This window comes from Thermobia domestica, chromosome 8 (genome assembly GCF_964235325.1).
Source record: "Thermobia domestica chromosome 8, izTheDome1.hap1.1, whole genome shotgun sequence".
NCBI classification, from domain to species: Eukaryota; Metazoa; Arthropoda; class Insecta; order Zygentoma; family Lepismatidae; genus Thermobia; species Thermobia domestica.
The window spans coordinates 198,084,071-198,106,483 of NC_137461.1; the positions used below are offsets into that span (position 1 = coordinate 198,084,071).

Sequence of the window (22,413 nt, forward strand, 5' to 3'; positions counted from 1 at the left end):
AGAGAAATATTCCACTTAAGGAAACTTCGAAAATACCATTCTAATTTGGAGATGATAATAATTTCCGTCAATAAAGTGAAAACCTTTGTCTTATCCATCAGAAACTCTTGGACTTTGATATCGTAATATGTAGATAAGTGACAATAAGAGCAAGATGTGTTTATATATAAGAAGATCGGTATACCGTTAATTCAAACCATATTGAATACTGAACCATTAGCATTAGGAAATTCAATAAGGTTGGTCATTGGTGTCATAATAATATATCTAGGTAAACATCAGGAAATAAATAATTTTCTAAATCTCTTATTCTTTACTGATATTACAATGTATTTTTTTCTGTACTTCAGAAAAGTCTGATGTTTGAATGGAAATTAGAAGACTGAAATTACGATATTTTCTTTCAATGTTGAGTTATAATTTACTTAAAAGCTATATTTTCGGAAGGCTTGTCTTAAAGTTCTTTTACGAAATTTTGTTATATGTATAGAAAATAGTATTCTAATTGATCTACATAATAATGACATATTTGAAAAGTATTAACTTGGGTAATTTATAATTTCTGAAAATAGTTCTGTCTGGCTAAATGGTTACTTCTCTTGTCCTTGTAGTAGAGGTTACTTAAAGGCCTTTACGTAGGTCTTTTTCTCAAATAACTTCAGTTTTAAAATGAACATTCAACCTCAAACTAAAATCATACAAGCTTTCTGCTCAAATGAACTTAGAACTTTAATAAAACAACACACATCCTAATAAGAGTATATATTTCTTAGATATTAAGGTAGTAATAGTGATAAAAGAATGACATATGAATATAAATTTCTACCTTTGATAGCAATAATGAGCAGCGAATATACGTAAACTAACTACATGTAATTAATGATTAAGCTTTCTTACAATAGTGACTTGCTTACCTATCTGAAATAAGTATAGTTCCCATTTCTTAGTATGGAATACGAGTTTTGCTCCTTAACATCTTTACGCCAAGGAAAAAGTATAACAATACTAATATTAATAATTAGCAAATACAGTAATTGGTCAGGAATTATGTTTGACGGTACTAAAAAAGGTACGTCTATTATATCTATTAAAACTTTAGCAAGTACTAACTCTAAAATATTATTTGCAGGGATTATTTCCCGAGTAAAATTGGAAAATATTTCAAACAAAACGAACTTTGCTGAATAGTTTCTTCATATTTGTTAAAATTTTCCAATATCGAGGCTTGGATCACATTTCTTATAATAGTATTCATCCATTAAGATATAAATGTCCCAAGAAAGAAACTTGGCTCGATTTAGCTGAAAGAATTTAAGAAATGGAAGTTCTTCATTACACTCACCTGGTCACTTCAGTTTAAATCACTTGGTATGTTACCAATGGTAAAAAGAATAACACTGTCGTTGAAAACGGTATAATTGTATTTTTAATATTTCTAAGGTTTTCACTAAAATGCTTTTATGTTATGTGACTAGGTCTTGTAATTTCTTATTTCACAACTGTCTTACTAACTTTTCAAAAGGAGTTGTATTTATATTCACGATTGGAGTACTAATGAAAAATATTCATTTTTAAGTAGTAAATCTATTAATTTTAACATATACTCTACTACCTTCAAATTAGTTCTTTCTAATTTTCTATTAACCAATGTTTACAACCTAATTTGATGTACGAAATATTCTGGTTTGATTACCGCTAGAGGCGCAGAACTTGTTTTGTCGATCGAGTAGTTTAAGATAACTAGAAAGGTTAATAGAAAATTAACTTCCGAATAAAATAATTAGAAGTAAAGTGATTAAAGTGAAAACACTAAGAATGTGTTACTAAAACACGTTCCGTCACTTTGGTAATAGTACTTCGTAAAGCTTTTTTTTTTTTTTTTGGTATTTTCATATTCAGATCGGCGTGAAAAATTCTGTCATTACTGTAGGCCAGTGGAAACAAATTATGAAGCTTCCATGAACAATAGATCAGAGCTAACTTCTAAGAATTCAATACTTCAATACTGTCCACAAATTTTAATCTTGTCTTTTTCTTTCTGTTTTCTTCCACTCAACCTTATACCAAGTATAGTATAGAAGAATACATTTAATCTTAAAGTCCAACTTCAGCTATTTTCATCTTTTTAATTAGCTCCAATAAAGTTTCATTTTCTTTACCTACTTCTCTATATTTATGTTTCTTTCACGTAGATAATTTTCCACATACTTCTCAATATGAGTAATTCTGCATTGCTCATATAGTATAGTATGTTCATAGTATAGTATGAAAATACTAGTATAGTATTTTCATATAATTAATTTAGTTCACAGTGATAACTTATAAGACAAATATCTTTTTACAGAATATTTGATGCTTAACTATATTTTACAGAGTTCCGCCAGTCAAAATGAGGCAATTTGTACTACTGTTTTTACTTGCCTTCTTAGCTCAAGGTCGAGGAGCATCTGTTCCGTCTGCATTATATTCAGGTAATTCCACTTGGAAAGATTTGCAATACTCTCATATCTATGTTTTTTTCTTTTATCTATATTGCCATAGATAAAGGTTATTTATTTATGATAATGAAATATCAATTTAAATCTGAAATTATTAAGTTATCGGAAAATTGTGTTTACTATTAAACCAATAGTAGCACTATTCAAGTGTTATGTTGATAGTACAATATTTATTTCGCTATCAAGATGTATTACTAATGAAGTTAAACAGTTTGATGACATGATAAAATTGATATAAAATAACATAAATTAATTGAAATGTTCTTATTTTTTAAAACATATGTATCGTTCTCATATCAAAAGTTCAATCATAAAAGTTTGTAATAATTCAGGTTTTTGCATATACCCGGATTATTTATATATGTAATTGCGTACACATCTATAAAGCAAACGCTACATAAGTGCAATATATTGTTTGTGTATGAAAATCATATACTTGACGCTGCAAGGAAGAGTCGTGTGTATGAAATTCCATACACATGGCAGTATACGTGTTAAGTCTCCTGTCGTTATTATAACTTACACATCAAACTAGAGCTTGTCTATTCCACCTGTGCACTCGGAAACTATGCGAACTATACTTCGGCCCCACCTCCGCCACTCTCTGGTGAATGAAACCCTCCCTTTGCTTAGGGAAAAAAATGACTGATTTCAGTTATGTTGCCAATTTGTCATTCAGTCGTTTGGTCTTGACGAGTGAAGATCGTAGACTACTTAAAGTGGATAACAAGACGGAGCACAGCGACGTCCATGAAATAATTCATTGTAGCAACGCTTCCGCATTTAACAATTGAAAGATCTCGGCCGCAGCAACTTGTCCCTCCTCTTTCGAGGGAAGTACGGGAAATCAAATATCGATAGCAGTGCCAGCAGGGGCACAGTACAAATATAGAGGCTCTAACAATCAAGATTTTACAGGTGTAAGCTTACATAATCATATACCAGTACATTTGCCCCGTACCAAGAAAAAAAAAGAATTAAGATAGTATGCTTTACCGTAGAATTTATTTAGTTTACGAATAATAATGAACAATTTCCTAGTTTTAAGTAAGCAGTTACATTAATGGCAATTAAAATTCGAAAAAAAATGTATATGAATGTTTCAGACTATTCCGCGCTGATGTATACTTTTATCTTCCTTGTTCTAGCCTATGCAACCGACTTAAATAATGTGGTTGATAATATTCTTGAGCAAGCACGTCCGGCTATGATGGAAAATGGACTTGATCCACTACCACTTCCAGATTTCATTGAGGGATTCAACGTTACCGTAAGTTTCTTTGCTGCTAAACATTTCGATGAATTTGTAATAAATGTCATTTCATAACATGAATAGTCATAAAATATTTTCAATTCTTGCATTATTCGAATTAGAAATATAACTTGAACAAAACTCTATTCCAAATTAAATGTATATTTCTTTTTACCCCAATGTTCCCATATTGCAAAATGTTGGGGTACTAGGACGCACATTTTATGTGCGAGTGCTTTGTTCGTTTCTTGACGCTTTATTAGTATAGGGAACGGAATTGTGAAATAGTACATTTTTAACTTTCTGCTTGAAGAACAACTTTTTAATTGTACTTAAAAAGTACTAGCGCATGAACATTTCCATAAATATTTGGGAACAAATTATGAGAATGAAGATTAAAAAAATACATCCTTCGAGAGCAGTTCTATGTTCGATTCAACTTAGAAGCCAAATACAAATTACAGCAGATGGATTTAGATGAAAATATAAACAAACTGACAAACAATACTTTCAACTATAGTATAAAATATTTTTTGGTTAGTATGTTAAGCTGTATTATATTATAGCTCCTAGTTCTTTGTCAGATATAATGAATATTTTACACGTTCATGTCATTATCGCTAGTACGTCTTTTGAATTTAACATTTTTGATTCTAGAATTGTACTTTCTTGTAAGAAAAGTCATATCAGTATCAATTTAAAATGTATTATTACAATCTACGAGAAGAAAGCTTTATTAATGTTGAAATTCTTGTATACAACTTTCTTTAGGTAGCAATAGAATTTGAAAGTTTTATCCCCATAAGTTACCTCGAAACTTGCCACCACTTTTCTGGATACTAACGTAACAAACCCTAACTTTCTTTAAGACAGTGCATTTTTCTATTATAGAAATGTCATTTGCTTGTCACTGGTTAAGCATTCATTACTTTAAAATTTTCCTTGAACTACAGCCAGTACGCTTCAAATATTGATTTTTATAAACAATTATTTCTTCCTACGCAATTATAATTCCTTTGATTGCATTTCGATGACAAACTCATGAATGAGAATCATTTATATGTTTGAGAAATCAATGAAGTAAAGATTTATATTTTGTTCCCGATGAAAGAAAATGTTTCTGTTACTGGAAATTCTTCTTATTTGATTACCTCTTATGACTCTATCTTTCACATTCATAACATGTGTTCGGCTCTCTCCTTTTCCTTTACTTTATTTTTTCTTCTTATTGTGATTTTAAAATATTTCACCTAGAATTTCACCTAATAACTCATGTAGAAAATTAACCAAATAACTGAAAGAATTTAAATATGTACTTTTGTTTATCAATATTATAAGCATATGAAAGCTTAATTATAAGGATACTAAAGTTTTATGTTTAGAAAGAATGTTGTTCATTCAGTTGATATCTTCTATAACTAAAAAATGATTTGGGAAGATTATTTCTATCATAACTTTTAATAACAAAGCTATGATTTTAACTTAGTCTGTGTAATTGCGTTGCAGGAGATTAATAATAGATAATTTCATTCAGAATGCAATGGAATTAAAGAGTAATCCTTTAAACGTTACATACGAACGGCTCTCCCTAACATAATGTCACGCACAACTTAAAGAAAAATTGAGTTATTAGTTGGAATAGGCTGGAATTGAACACAGAACAGAATGTATGTAGGGAGCTTAATTTGGATCTAACAGGGGAAGCATGTTTGGTATGTGTTACTGCATTCAGTTATATGGGAATGTTAAATCTTCTCTGACAGTTTACTCAAAAGTTGGAAAACGTAAGATACCATTATGTTTTCTCGAGCTGTTAATATACAGAAATATAGCACATACGAAAAGTAATCCACAACCTTAGAAAAATTCTGAACTTGAAATGAATCAATAGTTTCAAATAAACATATAGTACTGAGCATTTATAAGAAAATGTATTAATACTGTCAAAGTGACGAAGTGAATGAAAAATACTATTTTACTGTTATTTCAGGACCTTATAGGGATTGTTTGGCAAGGAGAAATAGGAGTGTATGATGGGCTTTTTTATGATCTTAGTACTATCCACAGAACTGGAAACGCGACACTGAATTTTCAAGCAGGAGCTGCTGTCATTCACGTGCAATTGGGACTTAATCAATTGGAGGTAAATGTAAACAAGAAAAATTAAATAACAGTTAATTATCAAACTTTATTAATTTCCATTTTCCAATTAACGATAAAATGTTGCAAATTGCTAGAAGTATGGGATTTTCAAGTTACAGTAGAACTACTTACAACAAAAATATCACTTTTCAGTAACTTTTTACCTCATAGAATTAATTATAGTGTTTTTTAAATAACAAAGTACAAAGTTATTCATACTTTACCAATTGTAGAGATTATTTCAGGATAAGATTTATCAATTTTCTTAAATACTTAAGTATATTAAGTAGTTAAAGAACAAATATAATATTCTAAATGGTTCCTTATAACTCAACTGTAATACGTTTTCTGGAAGACAAATAAAAGATGTAAGTAAAGACAATATGTAAATTATTTGTCAAATTCTTTTCAGGTCGATTACGATTTCATTGCTGAATTTATGAATATTGGACCAAGAGGAGAACTGCAAGCAATCGTTAGCAGTATGGATTTAATTATGAACATATCAGTTAAATTAATTGGAATGAAGGCTGAACTCCAAAGCTTCCAAATTGATAAAATGGGGTAAGTTATTTGAAGTGTATACTTTTAGGCAGTAAGTGCTACTTTTACTCTACATTTTGACATTTTCTTTTCTTTAGCACAGTGAAAACTGTGAATCGTGTACTCATCATTCACTAATAGATCACTTACAAAATTCAACATTATCATGATTTTCTGCGGTCCTGAGAGCAAGCAATTTAAGATCTTATGAATTTATAATCTTCTAAAGCAATTAAAATTAGTGCTGGAATGGAATAGCATTACAAACAATAATTCATTATATATCTTTTTGTTTTATCATTTGTATCAACACAATACATAAAAAAATTAATCAGATTAAGTTGTTCAAAACTCCAAACTTTCAATCTGTATTGTCAAGTATATGTAAGAAATTCAAAGAATATATGTTTTTAATGTATAGGAAAACCAATATTTGTTGACGATGCTAATAATTTAGGTTGCTTGCAATCTATCGTTTTTTTCGGAACATTAGATAGCCTACTTTTTGTATCATCTACCAATGTTAAATTAAATTATTATTTAAATTATTAAGTGCAATTCTTTCTATTGAATGACATTCGATTTTCGAAAGAACGGTAATTGAAATAGATATTAAATTTTTATCATATGCAGCGAGTTCAAATAATTTCTTTGCTTTTTCTCTTAATAGAAAAATCCGCGTCCATATCCATGGATTGCCAGTTATTTTGGAATTCATAACTGACACAATAGTTGACTTCGTCTCCAACTTGTTAAGGAACCAAATACGAAATATCATAGAAGATAGGGTCGGAGCTGTTGTTGCCGATATTGTTTCAAAAATAGACGTTGGAAGTATTTTGAATCCTACTACAACATCTACAACTACAACTACTCAAGCACCTACTACAACTACTCAAGCAACTACCACAGCTACTCAAGGAACAACTACAAGTACTCAAGCACCTACTACATCTACTCAAGCACCTACTACAGCTACTCAAGCAACAACTACAAGTACTCAAGCACCTACTACATCTACTCAAGCACCTACTACAACTACGCCAGAACCAACTGTTCCAACTTCAACGCCATCTACAACAACTCCTACTGAGGCACCTACCACACCAACTGCAGCGCCGTCTACAACAGGTGTTCCAACTGAAGCTCCTACTACACCAACCCCTGAACCTGTTCCAACTCAAGCACCAAGTTCATCCACTGCAGGACAGCAAACTACATCATCTTAATCTGTAATCGTAAATGCATTAAGGTATTTAGTAATGAAATGGTTTAATACTCCCCAAGTTCCAACATTTTAACTCTGCTATCAAATAAGGATTTGCCACTGTATATCTTTCGTAATTGAGAAATAAAACGTTCTCAAATCATTGTAGTTATTAGGATATTGTGATAAAGAAGATTAAGTATTGTTTGAGTGTTTTTTCTTGACGCCATACGAATAATATATCGAAAGTGGATTTATCACCAACAATGTGCTTGTGGTTCTAAAGAAGGAAACGAATCAATTAGACTGTCTGAAGATCTGTGTTTGTCAATTAATAAAAATGATAATTGTAGTCTTTGCAGACCTATCCGGACTGTTTACGAACTTTCTTTACTTTCTCTTTAAAAGTTCAATTTCATGATGTATAAGGCAAGCGATTCTTAAAATATACGTATTAATTACTACGTATTGTTTTAATAATAAACAGGCAATGTGAATAGAAAATACTTTGTATTACTTATTTTTTAAAAGTATGTATTCTTAAAGATACAATAAATACAGAGTTACAATTATATTCTTAGGAGTATATTATTTCTTTACAACATTTTGTTGTGAGCTCACAAATACAATTTCTCAAGCTTTCCAGTCTGTGCATGAAAAATGAAATACATAGATACAATTGTGTGTCAGTGAAAGATATATGCGCTAAGAAGGAGCTTAGCTAAGTTGACAGTAAAGTTTTAGACTGAACGGTTACAAATATACTTTCTTCATCGATGAACGCTCGCAGTCAATTTTCCTCTGTAATGTGCATAATCAACAGTACTGCTGTCTTAAAATTTCCACCTCTTACATTTTCGTTTCTAGTGTGATTTGAGTTGCTTTCTATGAAGTATTGATGTCTTGGAACACAGCGTAAATTTCAAATGACAAGTTGTCGGTGGAGATTTCATAATAATCACTTATTCTTTATGAGTGAGTAACATTAAAGTTCACGCATTTGTGAATACTCTGTCAAGATTGTGATAGTTAGTACTAAGCAGTAGGCTAGGTGCTGCAGTATCAATTTTTGTGTGCAATAGACCAAACGTTGGTCAAGTAAAATAGAAAATTATCGGATTTTCGAAAGGGACACATTGTAGCTGCAGTAAGGTTATGCATGTATATAGAGATGCAAAAAAGCCGGCTTTTTTGAATCGATGGTTTTTTCACATAAAAAGCCGGCTTTTTTGGAAAAAAACCGAGAATTTTGGAAATTTTGGCTTTTTTCATTTTCATGATTTTTCTATCCAAATAGCTTTCTTATAGTATATTCTATAGTTAGATAAGATTTCCACGTCCTGAATGCCATATTTAGCTCTGTAATTCACCATCAAGATGGATGGAGCACATATTTTACGAATTAAAGCTAACATGAAGAATGTAGTATTTGAGGGCAATTTTACAGGTTATTTAACTTTATTTTAACTTTTGAGTTATCGACATTTTTTTCCTTCTCTAGATCATTTTAGTTTGTCATCCGTGTTCTCCGTCCTCCGTCCTTGTCATCCGTCCTTCTCTAGATCATTTCTAATAGCTTAGTACTCCAGCTTCTAGCACGAAAGTTAAACTTACGTTTTTCTATATATCCGTCAAAGCATACGTTTTTCAATATGTCCGTCAAACCGTATTTGAACATATCTGTTATACTGTAGTTGTGCAATGATTTAGCAATAATTTTCCAGATACAACCTTGAATACCAATTTATACAAATAATCAATAGCGGATTTAGAAAAGTACTTTGGGAGGGGTTTCTCTGATTGTTTCGTTTTCTAAAAAGTCCTAATTTTATTTGGGAGGTGCTTGAAGTTTATGAGTATAGGCATAACTAATATTTCGTTTCGTTTATATGTTTAGCAATAATCTTCCGGATACAACCTTGAAGATCATTTTATACTGAGAATCAGTGGCGAATTTAAAAAAGTGTTTTGGGAGGGGTTTTCTTACTACTGATGTTTAGTTTTTCTAAACATTTGTAATTTTTATTTGACGGGAGCTTAAAGTTTATGAGTAAAGGCATAACTATTGTGCTGCCAAAATGTCTTGAGCCGTGGCAAAAATGCGAACTAAAGCTCACACCCCGACACACCCACGCGCTGAGCCAATAAGGGTTCAGCAGCTGCTAAGCGAGAGAGCCTTAGCGAAAGAGAATGGAATTCCTTCAGCCGATAGCAGCGCCTGAAACGGAAGACTAGGTGTCAAGTCAATGTGGTATATTTATATTTCGTTCGTTTTAGACATTCCACAACTTTGGAGAACAGGCTTCAGTCCGAAAGACCGATCCTCTAACCTTCGCAAAACTGTCACTGCTGGTAATTAGTAATAATAACGATTTAAAAACAATAAGAAAGGAAGTCGGCCAACTCCTACACTCCTAGTCGGCCAGTACACTCACTATTTCTACATTCTCAGATGGAATGAAGGAAGGCTTTGTCAGAATGGTCGAATGCTGGGTTGAAACCCGGACTTCGCGATAGAAGCGCTAAAGCCAACCACTCAGTCACGTTTGTTGTGCAGTTGTATTTAGCTTAACTTAAATATATTCCGTAGTCTTTTTTTTTTCTTTTTTGTTCCGTAATGATATGTTGAATCCCTCTTGTTAAAAATTCAGAAAACTTGAGGACTGGGTAAACCGTGATGGTGGTCAAGGGCGCCCATGTTGTGGTTTCCAAGGAGGGGAAGTATAAGCGACGTTTCAAAAATAGTTTCAAATTTTGCTGTAACTAATGTAAAAATCCTATTGGATTTTCAATATTCTGAAGTACATTTTCCTCTAGGGTGGGCAAGCGCCCCCTAACCCCCCTGATGGGCGCCCTTGATGGTGGTTATAAAAAACTTGACTGTAGAATTTCAAGAATATACAGAACCATGTGCAGCGTTTAATTGTATCATACAAATCTAAGTATTTCTCTTATGTTTTATTTTAATTTTATTTTGTTTCAAAAAGAGGGTATGCAATATTTTGAAGTAAAAATACTACATACAATTTTGCTAGTTATTTGTGTATTTTTTGAAAGAAGTTTTTACTCTTAGGGTTGGCTCGTTTACACCAGCTGTTTTTTTTTAAATAACTGGTTTAAACTAAAAAAAATTAAAAGAACAAAAATGCGAATCGTGTGAAATTCATAGTGACGTTTCACATGTCAAACCATCTGCATTAGTCTTATTTCCTTTTCACCTTTTAATCAAGGTGTCCCATGTTCAATTGTCGGTCGAACCACAACCCTTCTTTCATGTGTAAACCAAGTACTCTTTCGGATGTCACTTTAAGCGAAAGTCTTCTCCTTGATAACCTCGGTATTACGTAAGGATGTTAAGCCTAAACATACAAAACGAAACCAAATTATATATTTCTGCATGCCTGTTGTTTTATAAAGAAGCGAAGGTTGCTTAAATATATTGATTAAAATTGGTAAAATTTATCGATTGCCTACTTAGCTTCCAACATTAGCTTGGATTGGACTTTCAATGATACCTACATACTAAATTTGTAATTTAATACCTCAGTTTTAGAAAAATAAACACACTGCTGAACAAGACTGCACTTATTTAATATAAAAACACATTTACACGTGACGTTTCGATCTTCTATCCAAGAGCCTCATCAGACGTACACTCACGTCTGATGAGGATCTTGGATAGAAGATCGAAACGTCACATGTAAATGTGTTTTTATATTAAATAAGTGCAGTCTTGTTCAGCAGTGTGTTTATTTTTCTGATTTTATTCGCAAGACGTTGACTATGATTGTGTGTCACTCAGTTTTAGCGTACTGATTATAATACGTTGACCTTTAAATTTTACATGCAAATTAAATTTTACAGGATTTTCCCGTTATTGTTTTACATTTAAAAGAATGACGGATTTTCCCGATGGCTAGGGCGGGAGTTTCTCAATTTAAGAAATTTACTGACCGGACTTCTTTAAGCTTATGGGACCTCTTCCAGCATAACCCCGTTGTTGAATAATAACACCAAGGCGAAACAAACTTATTTCTGTGAATTTGTAATAAAAATACATAAAGCAAAATATCTAAATCAAAAAACCTGGTTTAAACCCCAAAAATGCCTGGTTTAAACTGCCCCCCCAAAACGGGTTTTTGGCATTTTCAGAAACAACCATGGTTCTTGCCAACTCTGCTTACTTTTGTATATAGGAGGTTAAAATGTGTTTATTATATACATTGGTTAATCCTTTGGAATTCATAATGTAAAAATGTTGAAGTAAAATTGTTTAAAATATCTTTTCGAAATTCATGGTTTACTTTCGAGGTTTTATATTATTATCGGCATCAACCACTAATTAAATGACTTTCTGTGTTATAGAGAAGCGAAACAAAGTCTGCTTTATCGATTTAAAGCAGAATTTTGAAAAAAGCCCAAAATTTCCCAAGCAAAAAAGCAAAGCAGAAAAAACCGAGTTTTTTTCCAAAAAAGCCGGGTTTTTTCCGAGCCCTTGCATCTCTACATGTATATCACAGTCTAGCATGTGTTAAGGGTATCCAGGGCAACTGGTTTAAGATGATGATAGCATAATCAACTCGCATCAAAATGTAACCAGTAAACAGAAATAAAGTAAACATAAGAAGTGATTTAAGATGATTCTCATAAATAACTGTAAGAATAATCACGCAAATCTAATTGCGGATTTATATCATCATCTAAAGCAAACTAATTCTATAATTACATCCGGACGAGAGACGCATCAGTTTAACATCCGCAGTTGGGTTGCCGTTTCGAAAACTATTCTCCACCGCAAACACAGTAGCGAGAAAAACTAAGAAAGTGGTACGGGGAACATAAATCATGATTTTCCAAATAAAGTGTCATATAAACAGTTACTCATGCGAAAATCACGCTTCGTTTGAACTTTTAGGTGAAATGATTTCATAGTGTCCTCCACCCCTTGTTTGCGTGAAGCATGCTTAAGTGGCTGCATACGTTAGATTATATGAGTGCAAACTGATCTATATTCAAAACGATTATCCATGCGAAATAGACTCGCCAACATGACCTATGGTACAGTATAATACAGTAGAGCAGAGCAGAGTAAAGTAGAGTAGCCTAAGATAGATTAATAAGGTAGGGTAGGTTAGATTCAAGTATGTTAGGTTAGTGCCTGTATAATGTGTTGAGAAGTACGTGTACAGTAAGTAAGTACATGATTTTCACAGTGATACTGTTTACTATATCACTTATAATTGTTTCATACTAGTAACACTACACTTGTAAACATACAATACGGCTACCCTACACTATGCACAAATACTTTGCACGTAAAAATATCGAATCCAATAGTATTTATATATGCACTTACTTATTTTAGCCATCTATAGCACTTTTAATGGTTTCAGATTTTAGCAACTCTACACTTGTAAACGTGATATATATGTACTACACCGCACAGAAATACTCCGCTAGCGGAAATTAATTAATGATACAGTCCTCTCTTCTATGCAGTTACTGGCGACATATTCTCAGTCTGCATCCTGAATCTTACCATAAAATATAACATATTTCATTTCACACCAATTATAATATGTACGATGAAATAGAAGTTATGACCATAAATTAAAGGTAACAATTTGAATTTCATTTATTAGATATGCTTGTGCAAGAAGAACATCTTCGTAACCCATCGCAACCAGCAAGTTGGAGCCAGAGAAGAAGCTAAAAAAAATTCAGTGGTAAAAGTGTAGTTAGTATTTGTCGTCATCTTGGGAATACATAAAAGATCTTGGACCGTACATATTGCATCCAGTATTAGGCCTACTTTTCTTGCAAAAGGTTATATAGTAATGGAATTTGCACTGCTCCATTCCATTGCTATCGGAAGCATAGAACAAATAAACTTGGCACACTGATAGTATAGGAAAGCATATATACTCAACCAAATGCCAGTACAGTTCATTTTTTCACTCCCGAGAAATAAGCGTGCAAACGTACACAGGCTACTCTATTTCAGTCTATATCTCCAATAGAGGTGAGCGTAGAAAAGAGAAACTTTGTATGCTTCTACAAACGTATAACATCAATGTTCACGCAAAGTTTAACTCAAATACATTTATTAGTTCGTCATCTATTATTCGTCATATAATGAAACAATACATGACAGTCGGACGTTTTTTGGATATATTATTCAAAAACCTCAAACTCATTTTTCTGTATTAGTGTACGTATATACCAATTGAAAATACCATCTCACAAGCAGAAACACTCTACGCTATTTCCCAAATTTAATATAAATGTAACTTTATAGGTTGCAGAATATGTCCTGCTCAATTCATCAAAATCCGTTCTAACATTTTGAAATGCAATGAAATAAAATTAAATATTTCGGTTTAGCGTCCAACGCCTGTGCCCTTCAGCTTCAGGGAGACGGATGGTTAAGACAAGTAAATGTCGATGGAAGTTTTTTTAAGAAACTACAATATGCCGAGAAAACCCATGGACACGATGTTGCCCAACATAAACTTATGTGGCTGGAATCGAACCAGGAACCCGGCCCACTAGAGATAAGAGCACTATAAGAAGACACCTTGCCCCCGTTTCAATATTTTCCCTATCACCTCAACTATAAACTAAAATTCTGCAAGCAGAGTGTACATTTAAATCTATGGTTATACTATACAGAATAAACTGAAACAAATTTTAATGCTATTAATGATCTATGTTATAAAATTGAAAGTTGCTATGTTTGTGACTTAATTTCTTGAACCTCCCGAAGATATTAATCAAATTTTCAACATAGATGAGGTTCGGACCTGGGAGTGCTTTTATCTATTCATTTTGACGCTAGAACTTGGCGGACGAGTGGGAGTGAAGTTATAAAAACTAAATAAAACTGAATAACTCTTGAACAACAAGACTCATCTCGATCAAATTTTGAACATTGATGAGGTTCGGGCCTGTGATAAATTTTATCATTTCACTTTGACGGCACAACATAGGGGAAGAGGAGAAGGGGGAAATATATAAAAGGGCCGATCCATTTCAAATCGCCCAATTTTAAAGAAAATTGTTGCTCGACATTTTTTATTTTCCTGATTTTTTATCATTAGTTCTCTATAAGTAGATAGTCACAAAATACTGTTTAAAAAAATTACTTGCAATAGTTTATTCTGGCAGTCATTTTTAAAATGGTTGTTGTGCAAATTTTAATAAAAACCGTGGTTTCCGGAAATTTAATTGCCAAGCTATCTTTAAAGATATCAGAATAATTCAAACACCAGTGTGTTCAGCATGAAAGGAACTTCAGGTATACATTATTTTAATTTTTCAATCATGCAAAACAGTCAGTCAAATTCTTTAGTGGAAAAACTCAGAAAAAATGTATAAATCGTTAATTTTGAAGACCATTAGTTTTATGAAGCAAAGGAGACTCACTAATGATAAGTTGTCCCTGCGTTGAATACTTCTATAACTACCTGCAGTATAAGTTTCAGTCCTGAAAACGCACTCCTTTTTTTCTAGAGCTTTTCCAAAATGGCCGAAAAACTTAAAACGTCAATTTTCTTAGGTCAATATCTAAAAAGGAACTGAATGAAAATAACAGAAAATTTTACAGAACGTTATTTGTACAAATAGGAATATTTCACAAACAAATATGGCTGAGACTGAACTACATTTAGAGTAATAGAACAGTGAATTTCAGTAAAAACGCTATTCTTCTACACGTTCGTGCAGTGCCGAGATAGCAAACTAGGGCATGATTAAATCATTACTTGAAGAAATAATTTCCTCCAAAACTATTCACTTATATTTTGTTATTTACGCCTACCTTATATATATAATTAAAACAGATATAAAACTAGAAATAATATACAGGATGGTCCAAAAGTGTGGAAACACCCAAATAAAATCCAAATGAAAATGAAATATGATCTTTAGTTTCACGTCCCACGGTTATGCCGGTTAGGCTAAAGTGGACGGTGATGATGAGAGATGAGTGGAATGGTGGAATGAAGAAAGTGGGAGGAAACGGGAGAACCCCGAGAAAACCCACGAGCAAGGTGTTTGTCCACCACAAAGCCCACACAGCGCGAGCTGGGATCGAACTAGGGACCCCAAGCAGCGGAGGTGAACGCTATACCACTGACCCACCGCGCCTCCCAAATAAAATCCAAACCGTTGAGAATTGAGAAAAAAGAAAAAAGTGATGATAAAAGACGAGGGGAAAATCTTATGTGACATATGGCACCATTGACCGTCATCCTGACATGGCGGGAACTTTCTTAAATGGGAACCCTATCGTACGATACATCAAATGCGACTGAATTTTTTTTTTTTTTTCAGTAGTCCAGTGGCGAAATGTTTTGTGCTCTACGAGCAACCGTTGCAAAGTTTTAACCGATTTTCTGCACTTGCCTGGAGATACTACGAGAAATGTGTGGCACACTTACCAATGTTATAGCAATTGTTCAATGTCCGTCCCTTCTGAGCAATCGTTAAATGTATCCGCTGCGGCCAGTCATCTTTTACCCTTCCCACTGTCCTCAGAAATGCTGGCACACGCGTCAATAATCCTGCGTTGAAGGTGGTTAATGTTGCTGATTTTAGTAGAATAGACAACGGATTTCACGTAGCCCCACAGAAAAAGAAATCCAATGGGATGGGTTCTGGGGAACACGGTGGCCATTCCATAGGTTCTCGCCGGCCTATCCATTTCTGTGGGAATTTCTCATCGAGGTACTCACGAGCACATAATCTGAAATGAAGTAGTGCCGCGTCATGTTGATAGAACAAAGAGAAAGAGGCATCCTCTAATGCGACAGACGACAGGTAGACAATGTAGCACCCTTCTCTTCCTCAAGCATGTTAAGGTAGGTAATTGCATTTAAATTGCTCTCGATGAAGAATGGGCCGACTACACGGGTACCCTACAACCCACACCGCATTATCATTTTGTCAGAGCCAACGACCCGAAAATCGTCGTGCCAATGTAGATTGTTGTTACACCAATATCGGTGATTGTGCTTCTTCACTTTGCCTCGTTTGGCACAAAAAATTTGACTCGTTTGAGAACAGCACGTCATATGCGAATCGAGGATTCTGTCTGATTTGTGCCGCGGTCAACTCACAGAATTTGACTCGGCGCTTCGTCCGTCGCTGTGCGAGGTCTTCCTGCTTTTGGTTTGTTTTCCACCGACCCGGTTTCCTTAAATTTCGCTAATAGCTTTTCACACTGCACTGTGGGAAATGGGCTCCCGTTCTGAGTGACAAGTGTTGAAATCTGTTTGCTGCTGCGTTCTCCTGATAGCAGCCCGCTCATCCCTTGTTAGGGCCATTCCGTCTTACGACTACTGAAACAAAAGAAAATCGGCTAAAAGTTTGCAACGGTTGCTCGTAGACATCAAAACATTTCCCCACTGGACTCCTAAAAAACATTCAGTTCTATTTGATATATCACACCATAGGGTTCCCCTTTAAAAAAGTTACCGCCACTTCAAGATGACGGCCAATGGTGTCATATATCTCAAAAGATTTTCCCCTCGTCTATTATCACCACTTTTTTCTTTTTTTCCAATTCTGAACGATTTGGAAATTATAAGGTGTCCCTTTTGGATCACCCTGTATATTACTTCTAGTTTTAGATTTGTTTTAATTATAAATATAAGGTAGGCCTAAATAACGAAATATAAGTTAATTGTTTTGGAGAAAACTATTTCTTCAAGTGATGATTTAAACAAGCCCTATAGTACTCGCGCCGAGTCGTGAATCTTGGACTTTAAACCAAACATAGAAATATTTTGCTTGAGCTCCAACACATCGGAAAACTTCGGTACAACTCGTGGAGCCGCTTTCCAAGCGCACACTTGGGAAACGTCAAACAGCTGAAATTCATCAACAATGTTGCCAAACTTTGAAGACATAGTAAACGAGAATGAATATATATATATATATATATATATATATATATATATATATATATATATATATATATAAAGCATTTAAAAATTACCAATAATAACACTGCACAACAATAACTAGTGTAACAACTATTCTAAAATGGTGACAATAGCACAAATAGTAACAACGAAAATATAACGCAACAAAAAACAATTAACAAAAAGGAACTTGATGCCAATCCGACAACACTGTACTCCCGGGAGATGTTTCCCGTGTAGCGCGAGAGAAGACACTGACAAAATTTGATGGGTGGAGATTGAAGACTGGAACACACCCTCGCGTTCTATTGGGTGCTGAAATCGGTAGATCTGGGTCAAGCTTCACGACTCGGCGCGAGTACTATAGTTTGCTATCTTGGCACGCACGAGCGTGTAGAAGGGTAGCGTTTCTACTGAAATTCAGTGTTCTATTACTCTAAATGTAGTCGAGTCTCAGCCATAAATTTTGTTGAGGTATTTCTATTTGTACAAAGAACATTCTGTAAAATTTTCAGTTATTTTCATTCAGTCTCTTTTTAGATGTTTTGTGACTATCTACCTATAGGGAACTAATGATTAAAAAATCAGGAAAATAAAAAATGTTGAGCAACATTGCCTGGGTGATTTGAAATGGATTGACCCAAAAATCAATTTACATAAAAATTAAAGTGACTGTATTTTTGATTTAATAACTCTTGAACCACCTGATTTACCTCAATCAAAGAACATGGATAAGGTTCGGAACTGAAAGTTTTTATAATTTCACTTGACAATAAAGCTTAAAGTGGAGGAGGGGATGGAGATTTATATATATGAAAAATAAAACTTAATAACTCTTGAACCACTCGACCGATCTCGATCAAATTTTCGAGGTTGCTGAAAGGAACAGTCATGCTTCCGATGCTGTTTAAATCCAAATTCGGAGCCTGAATTCGGGGGAGGAGTGATATATAACATTTATCGAAAATGACCAATATTAGTGTCTAACCCATAGTTTTTGCGGTTGCTAAGTTGAACAATAACACTTCCGATACCGTTTACATTCATATTTAGCACCCCGCCTTAATGGAGGGGGAGGGGATACATATATGTAATCAAAAATGACCAATATCACTACCGAATTCATAGTTTTTTGGTCACAAAGATGAACAGTGACACTTCTGATCCCGTTTAAATCTAAATTCAACCCCGCAACTTTGGGGAGAGTGAAGGAGGAGATATATAAAAATGATTCAAAATTATCAATGTCAGTGTCAAATTTATAGTTTTCGGAATCGCTAAAATGAACAGTGACACTTCTGATGCCATACCCTGCAACATGGGGGAGTAGGAGAGGGATATATAAAATCATCGAAAATGACCGATGTTGGTTTCGAATCCATAGGTTTCGTGGTCGCTGAGGTAAACAGTGACACTTCCGATACCATTTAAATCCAAATTCTGCCACGCAACTTGGGGAGGATATTATATAAAAAGAAGATCAAAAATGACCGATATTAGTGTCGTATACACAGTTTTCATGGTCGCTGAGATGAACAGGACACTTCCAATCATGTGGTCCACAACATGGGGAAAAAGCATATATTTAAAAATTATCGAAAATGACCGACATTAGTGTCGAATATATGGTTTTTGGGGTCCCTGAGACAAACATTGATATTTCCGATATCACTTAAATCCATGCCACTTCAAACAAAAATAGAATATTTCACAGGTACCAAACATATGAGATAAGGAATTGCGCATTTAAAATTTTTATTTTAACCCAGTGAAGCGGGTGATCGATGCTAGTATATAATATGTAGGAAGACGTATGATAAAAATTGAGAAACGCAATGTGAGTATGATGGACCGAACCTTGAACTATTCGGCAAATCAATCGCTGCTATCATAGTACCGCGTCCTGGTGGAAGATGTCCTATCTTGAAGTATCCTTACGGTTTACATACGAAATCGAGCCACTCACAGCAGCACAATATCCGAAACTGATCGGAATGTTGCCGCTGTTGGGAGTGGAGGACCGAAAGAATGTGGTTGCATTTACAAATGGGTTATTTATGTTATTACCACCGGATTACTTTAGTTAGGCCTACATAAGTATTATCATTAGTATTCGTCTTTGTTTACGGAGAAATATGTTTACTTGTAGGTTTATCAGTCATTTGCCTTATATTGCTCAAACCTTGAACTATGAATCGCATATCGTATCGTACAATTAAAATATTTGTTCTTAACATTTCAACAAAAATGCTAAGCAACTTTTCAGAAAGCGTTGTTTAAACAGAATTCGTCATATTTAGTAGTTCTACTAAAGAAATCAGTTACAGACTCGTTATTCGTTGAAGTTTACCTTAATGTTTAGCGTTCCGTTACAAGACCAAGGCTATTTAACACATGGGCCTATAGTAGATGGCGTGTGGCGAAATTTTACTTTGGATAAGCAATCGTATTAAATTTGTTAGTCTATTTTCTGTAAATTATAAAAAAATAACATTTGAATTAAAAACCATGCTACTAACTACTACTGTTACACTGCACTCCCAATTATGGTGGAAACAGAAGAACATGGATGCAATGCGGTGGAGTTCTTGTCACTCTGGCGCATGACGTCATCTAAGTGGCAGATGGACTTTTAACAAGCGCTTGCTCGCTGGTATCTCACAAGCGAATTTCGCTTGTATTTATAGTGATCTTCAACGAAGTGAAAATTTTAGTAGAAACAGTAATAATATAAATGTAATGTAATCAATGCTTAAGCTAAATTAATTTAACGAAATATATTTACAACAGCACACACAAACACACACACAAAAAAAAAAAAACAGCAATATCAGTTAATATTAAACAACTTTGAATCTTGAACAAGCCAATATTGCTCACTACATTTTCTTTTTTTTTCTTTCCTTTTCTCTTTACCTTTTTTTCAACATATAAAGTAAAGTAGTCAAATATATATAGGCCTGAATAGTCTAAAATACAGTGTGTCGTTAATGTACTTCATGATTATATATTTATATATGCTCAAGTATATTTTCGTAACACATTGATCGGTTTCGTATTACTATTATTATAATTTTCCTTGAAAGAGAATTCTTTACAGATGACCTCATATAAATTTTGAGAGGCGAATTGATGATTTTCGTAAACAGAGGTGCACATAGGTATATTTTCGTTATGGTTGGACAGTTTTTTAAAGAAATTTGTCCCATGTAAGTTTCAACAGAATCTCAGAGGCGGTTAAAAATTTTATTGAGCATGGGCGCATGTCTAAGAATGAAGTAGAGATTTATATTTAATATTTTAAACATCATTTTTACTTTGGTTTTATGAAAATAGTGTCCCATTAGTTTATTATCTCATGAATATTTTACGTAGATTAAGGAGACAAACATTAAATGCAAGTGAATAATTATGGGAGAATTTAGTGGAATGAGAATGCGAAGATATTCTGAGAAACTCACGGACACGATGTTGTCCACCACAAACTCACTTGACAAGGAAGTAAACCAGTACTCCTTGCACCAGAAGTGAGTGTTCTGCCACTGAACCACCGTGCTTCCTTGATTGTTCGAGAATCTATCATATTTCTATATTCACTACAGTCATTCTTTACTTTGTAATTCTGGAGGGGAACACTTATATGTATTTATAATTAGACTATCCAAAGTTATGATAAAATGAACAAAAATTTCAAAACCTGACAATGAATAAAAAATCCCCGACAGTGTCGTCCAATATCTTTGTAACCGTTAATTATTATTACGAACCTTCTATTCGTTAGTTAGTTATTTGAAGTGCAACTTCTCGTTTCAGCACCGAGGCTACAAGGGATGCAGACCACCAGAATGGAATGGGATCTGAACTACTTTAAAGTGTTAAATACTCTCCATATGCATAACTCGTGGGAGGTAATGCCCCCTTAGAATATCGTGCCTCCCTTCTCAAGTTACATATCTGCCTCCGTGGGTAAAATTTTGTCTCAATATCTTCTGTAGAAGGAAATGATCATAGAAATGATCACCTGTGTCCCCCCCCCCCATGATTTCGAATCCTAGTCTTACTTCGAAGTTAGTCTTTTGAAATCATACTATTGGATTTTTGTATTCAGATGCAGAATCAACACAAGACACTGTATATACTATTATTGCAGACTACTAATACTAAAAAGAAACTATACAATGAAATCGTGTTTACAGAATTTGCATTTATTTATAATTTTTATATAAAACTCACCATATTTTAGGTTTATTTTCTCCTGTCGCCAACAAGCTAAAAGTCATTTCTGGAGATATTAACCCTCTTCTTGAGGAAATCTAAAGTATTTTATATTACTTCCTTTAGTTTTTCTGTAGTGATTAGTCCAGCTGTATACTGCAGTTAGGCATTCTCGATATCACTTTAATGGAGCACAAAAGAATTTCCACTTGTTACTTCCAGCCGCGCCTTTTTCCCGTGTCTCTTGCCACTCAGATGACGTCACAGCCACGACGTCACTCCAGTACACATGCGCATACAACCACATTTTTCTCTTTCCATCATGTTCTCATTATTACTCTACCGCTAGCACAGTATTATTATTACTACTACAACTGGTACTAAAATAATACGTTAAACTGAGCTATTTTTTGGTGAAGCTCAGTTCTTCTTGGTATCTTGGCAAAATCATTGATTACCTCGTCACAGAAGTATGGATCTTTCTGTAGCTCCAAAGGTATACCCTTTACAGTAGATACTAGTGTTAAACTTTTATGTCTGTCCTGGCATTGTGAATTGGAAGTATAAGTCTTTTATTTGCTTTAACCCAGAAAAAACTTCTTTCCACTGAAGCACTTGTAGCAGGAATGG

General features: G+C 33.9%; 1 protein-coding gene across 1 annotated transcript; it reads left to right on the forward strand.

Annotated features, from left to right (window-relative positions):
* Window positions 1-206: 206 nt before the first annotated feature.
* Window positions 207-8,216, forward strand: LOC145691916 (uncharacterized). The gene is made up of 6 exons (XM_081767224.1): window positions 207-239; window positions 2,374-2,471; window positions 3,647-3,768; window positions 5,741-5,893; window positions 6,305-6,456; window positions 7,106-8,216. Exons 2-6 carry the CDS (start codon window positions 2,390-2,392, stop codon window positions 7,662-7,664), a joined length of 1,068 nt encoding a protein of 355 aa, XP_081623350.1. The 5' UTR covers window positions 207-239; window positions 2,374-2,389; the 3' UTR covers window positions 7,665-8,216.
* The last annotated feature ends 14,197 nt before the right edge of the window (window positions 8,217-22,413 follow it).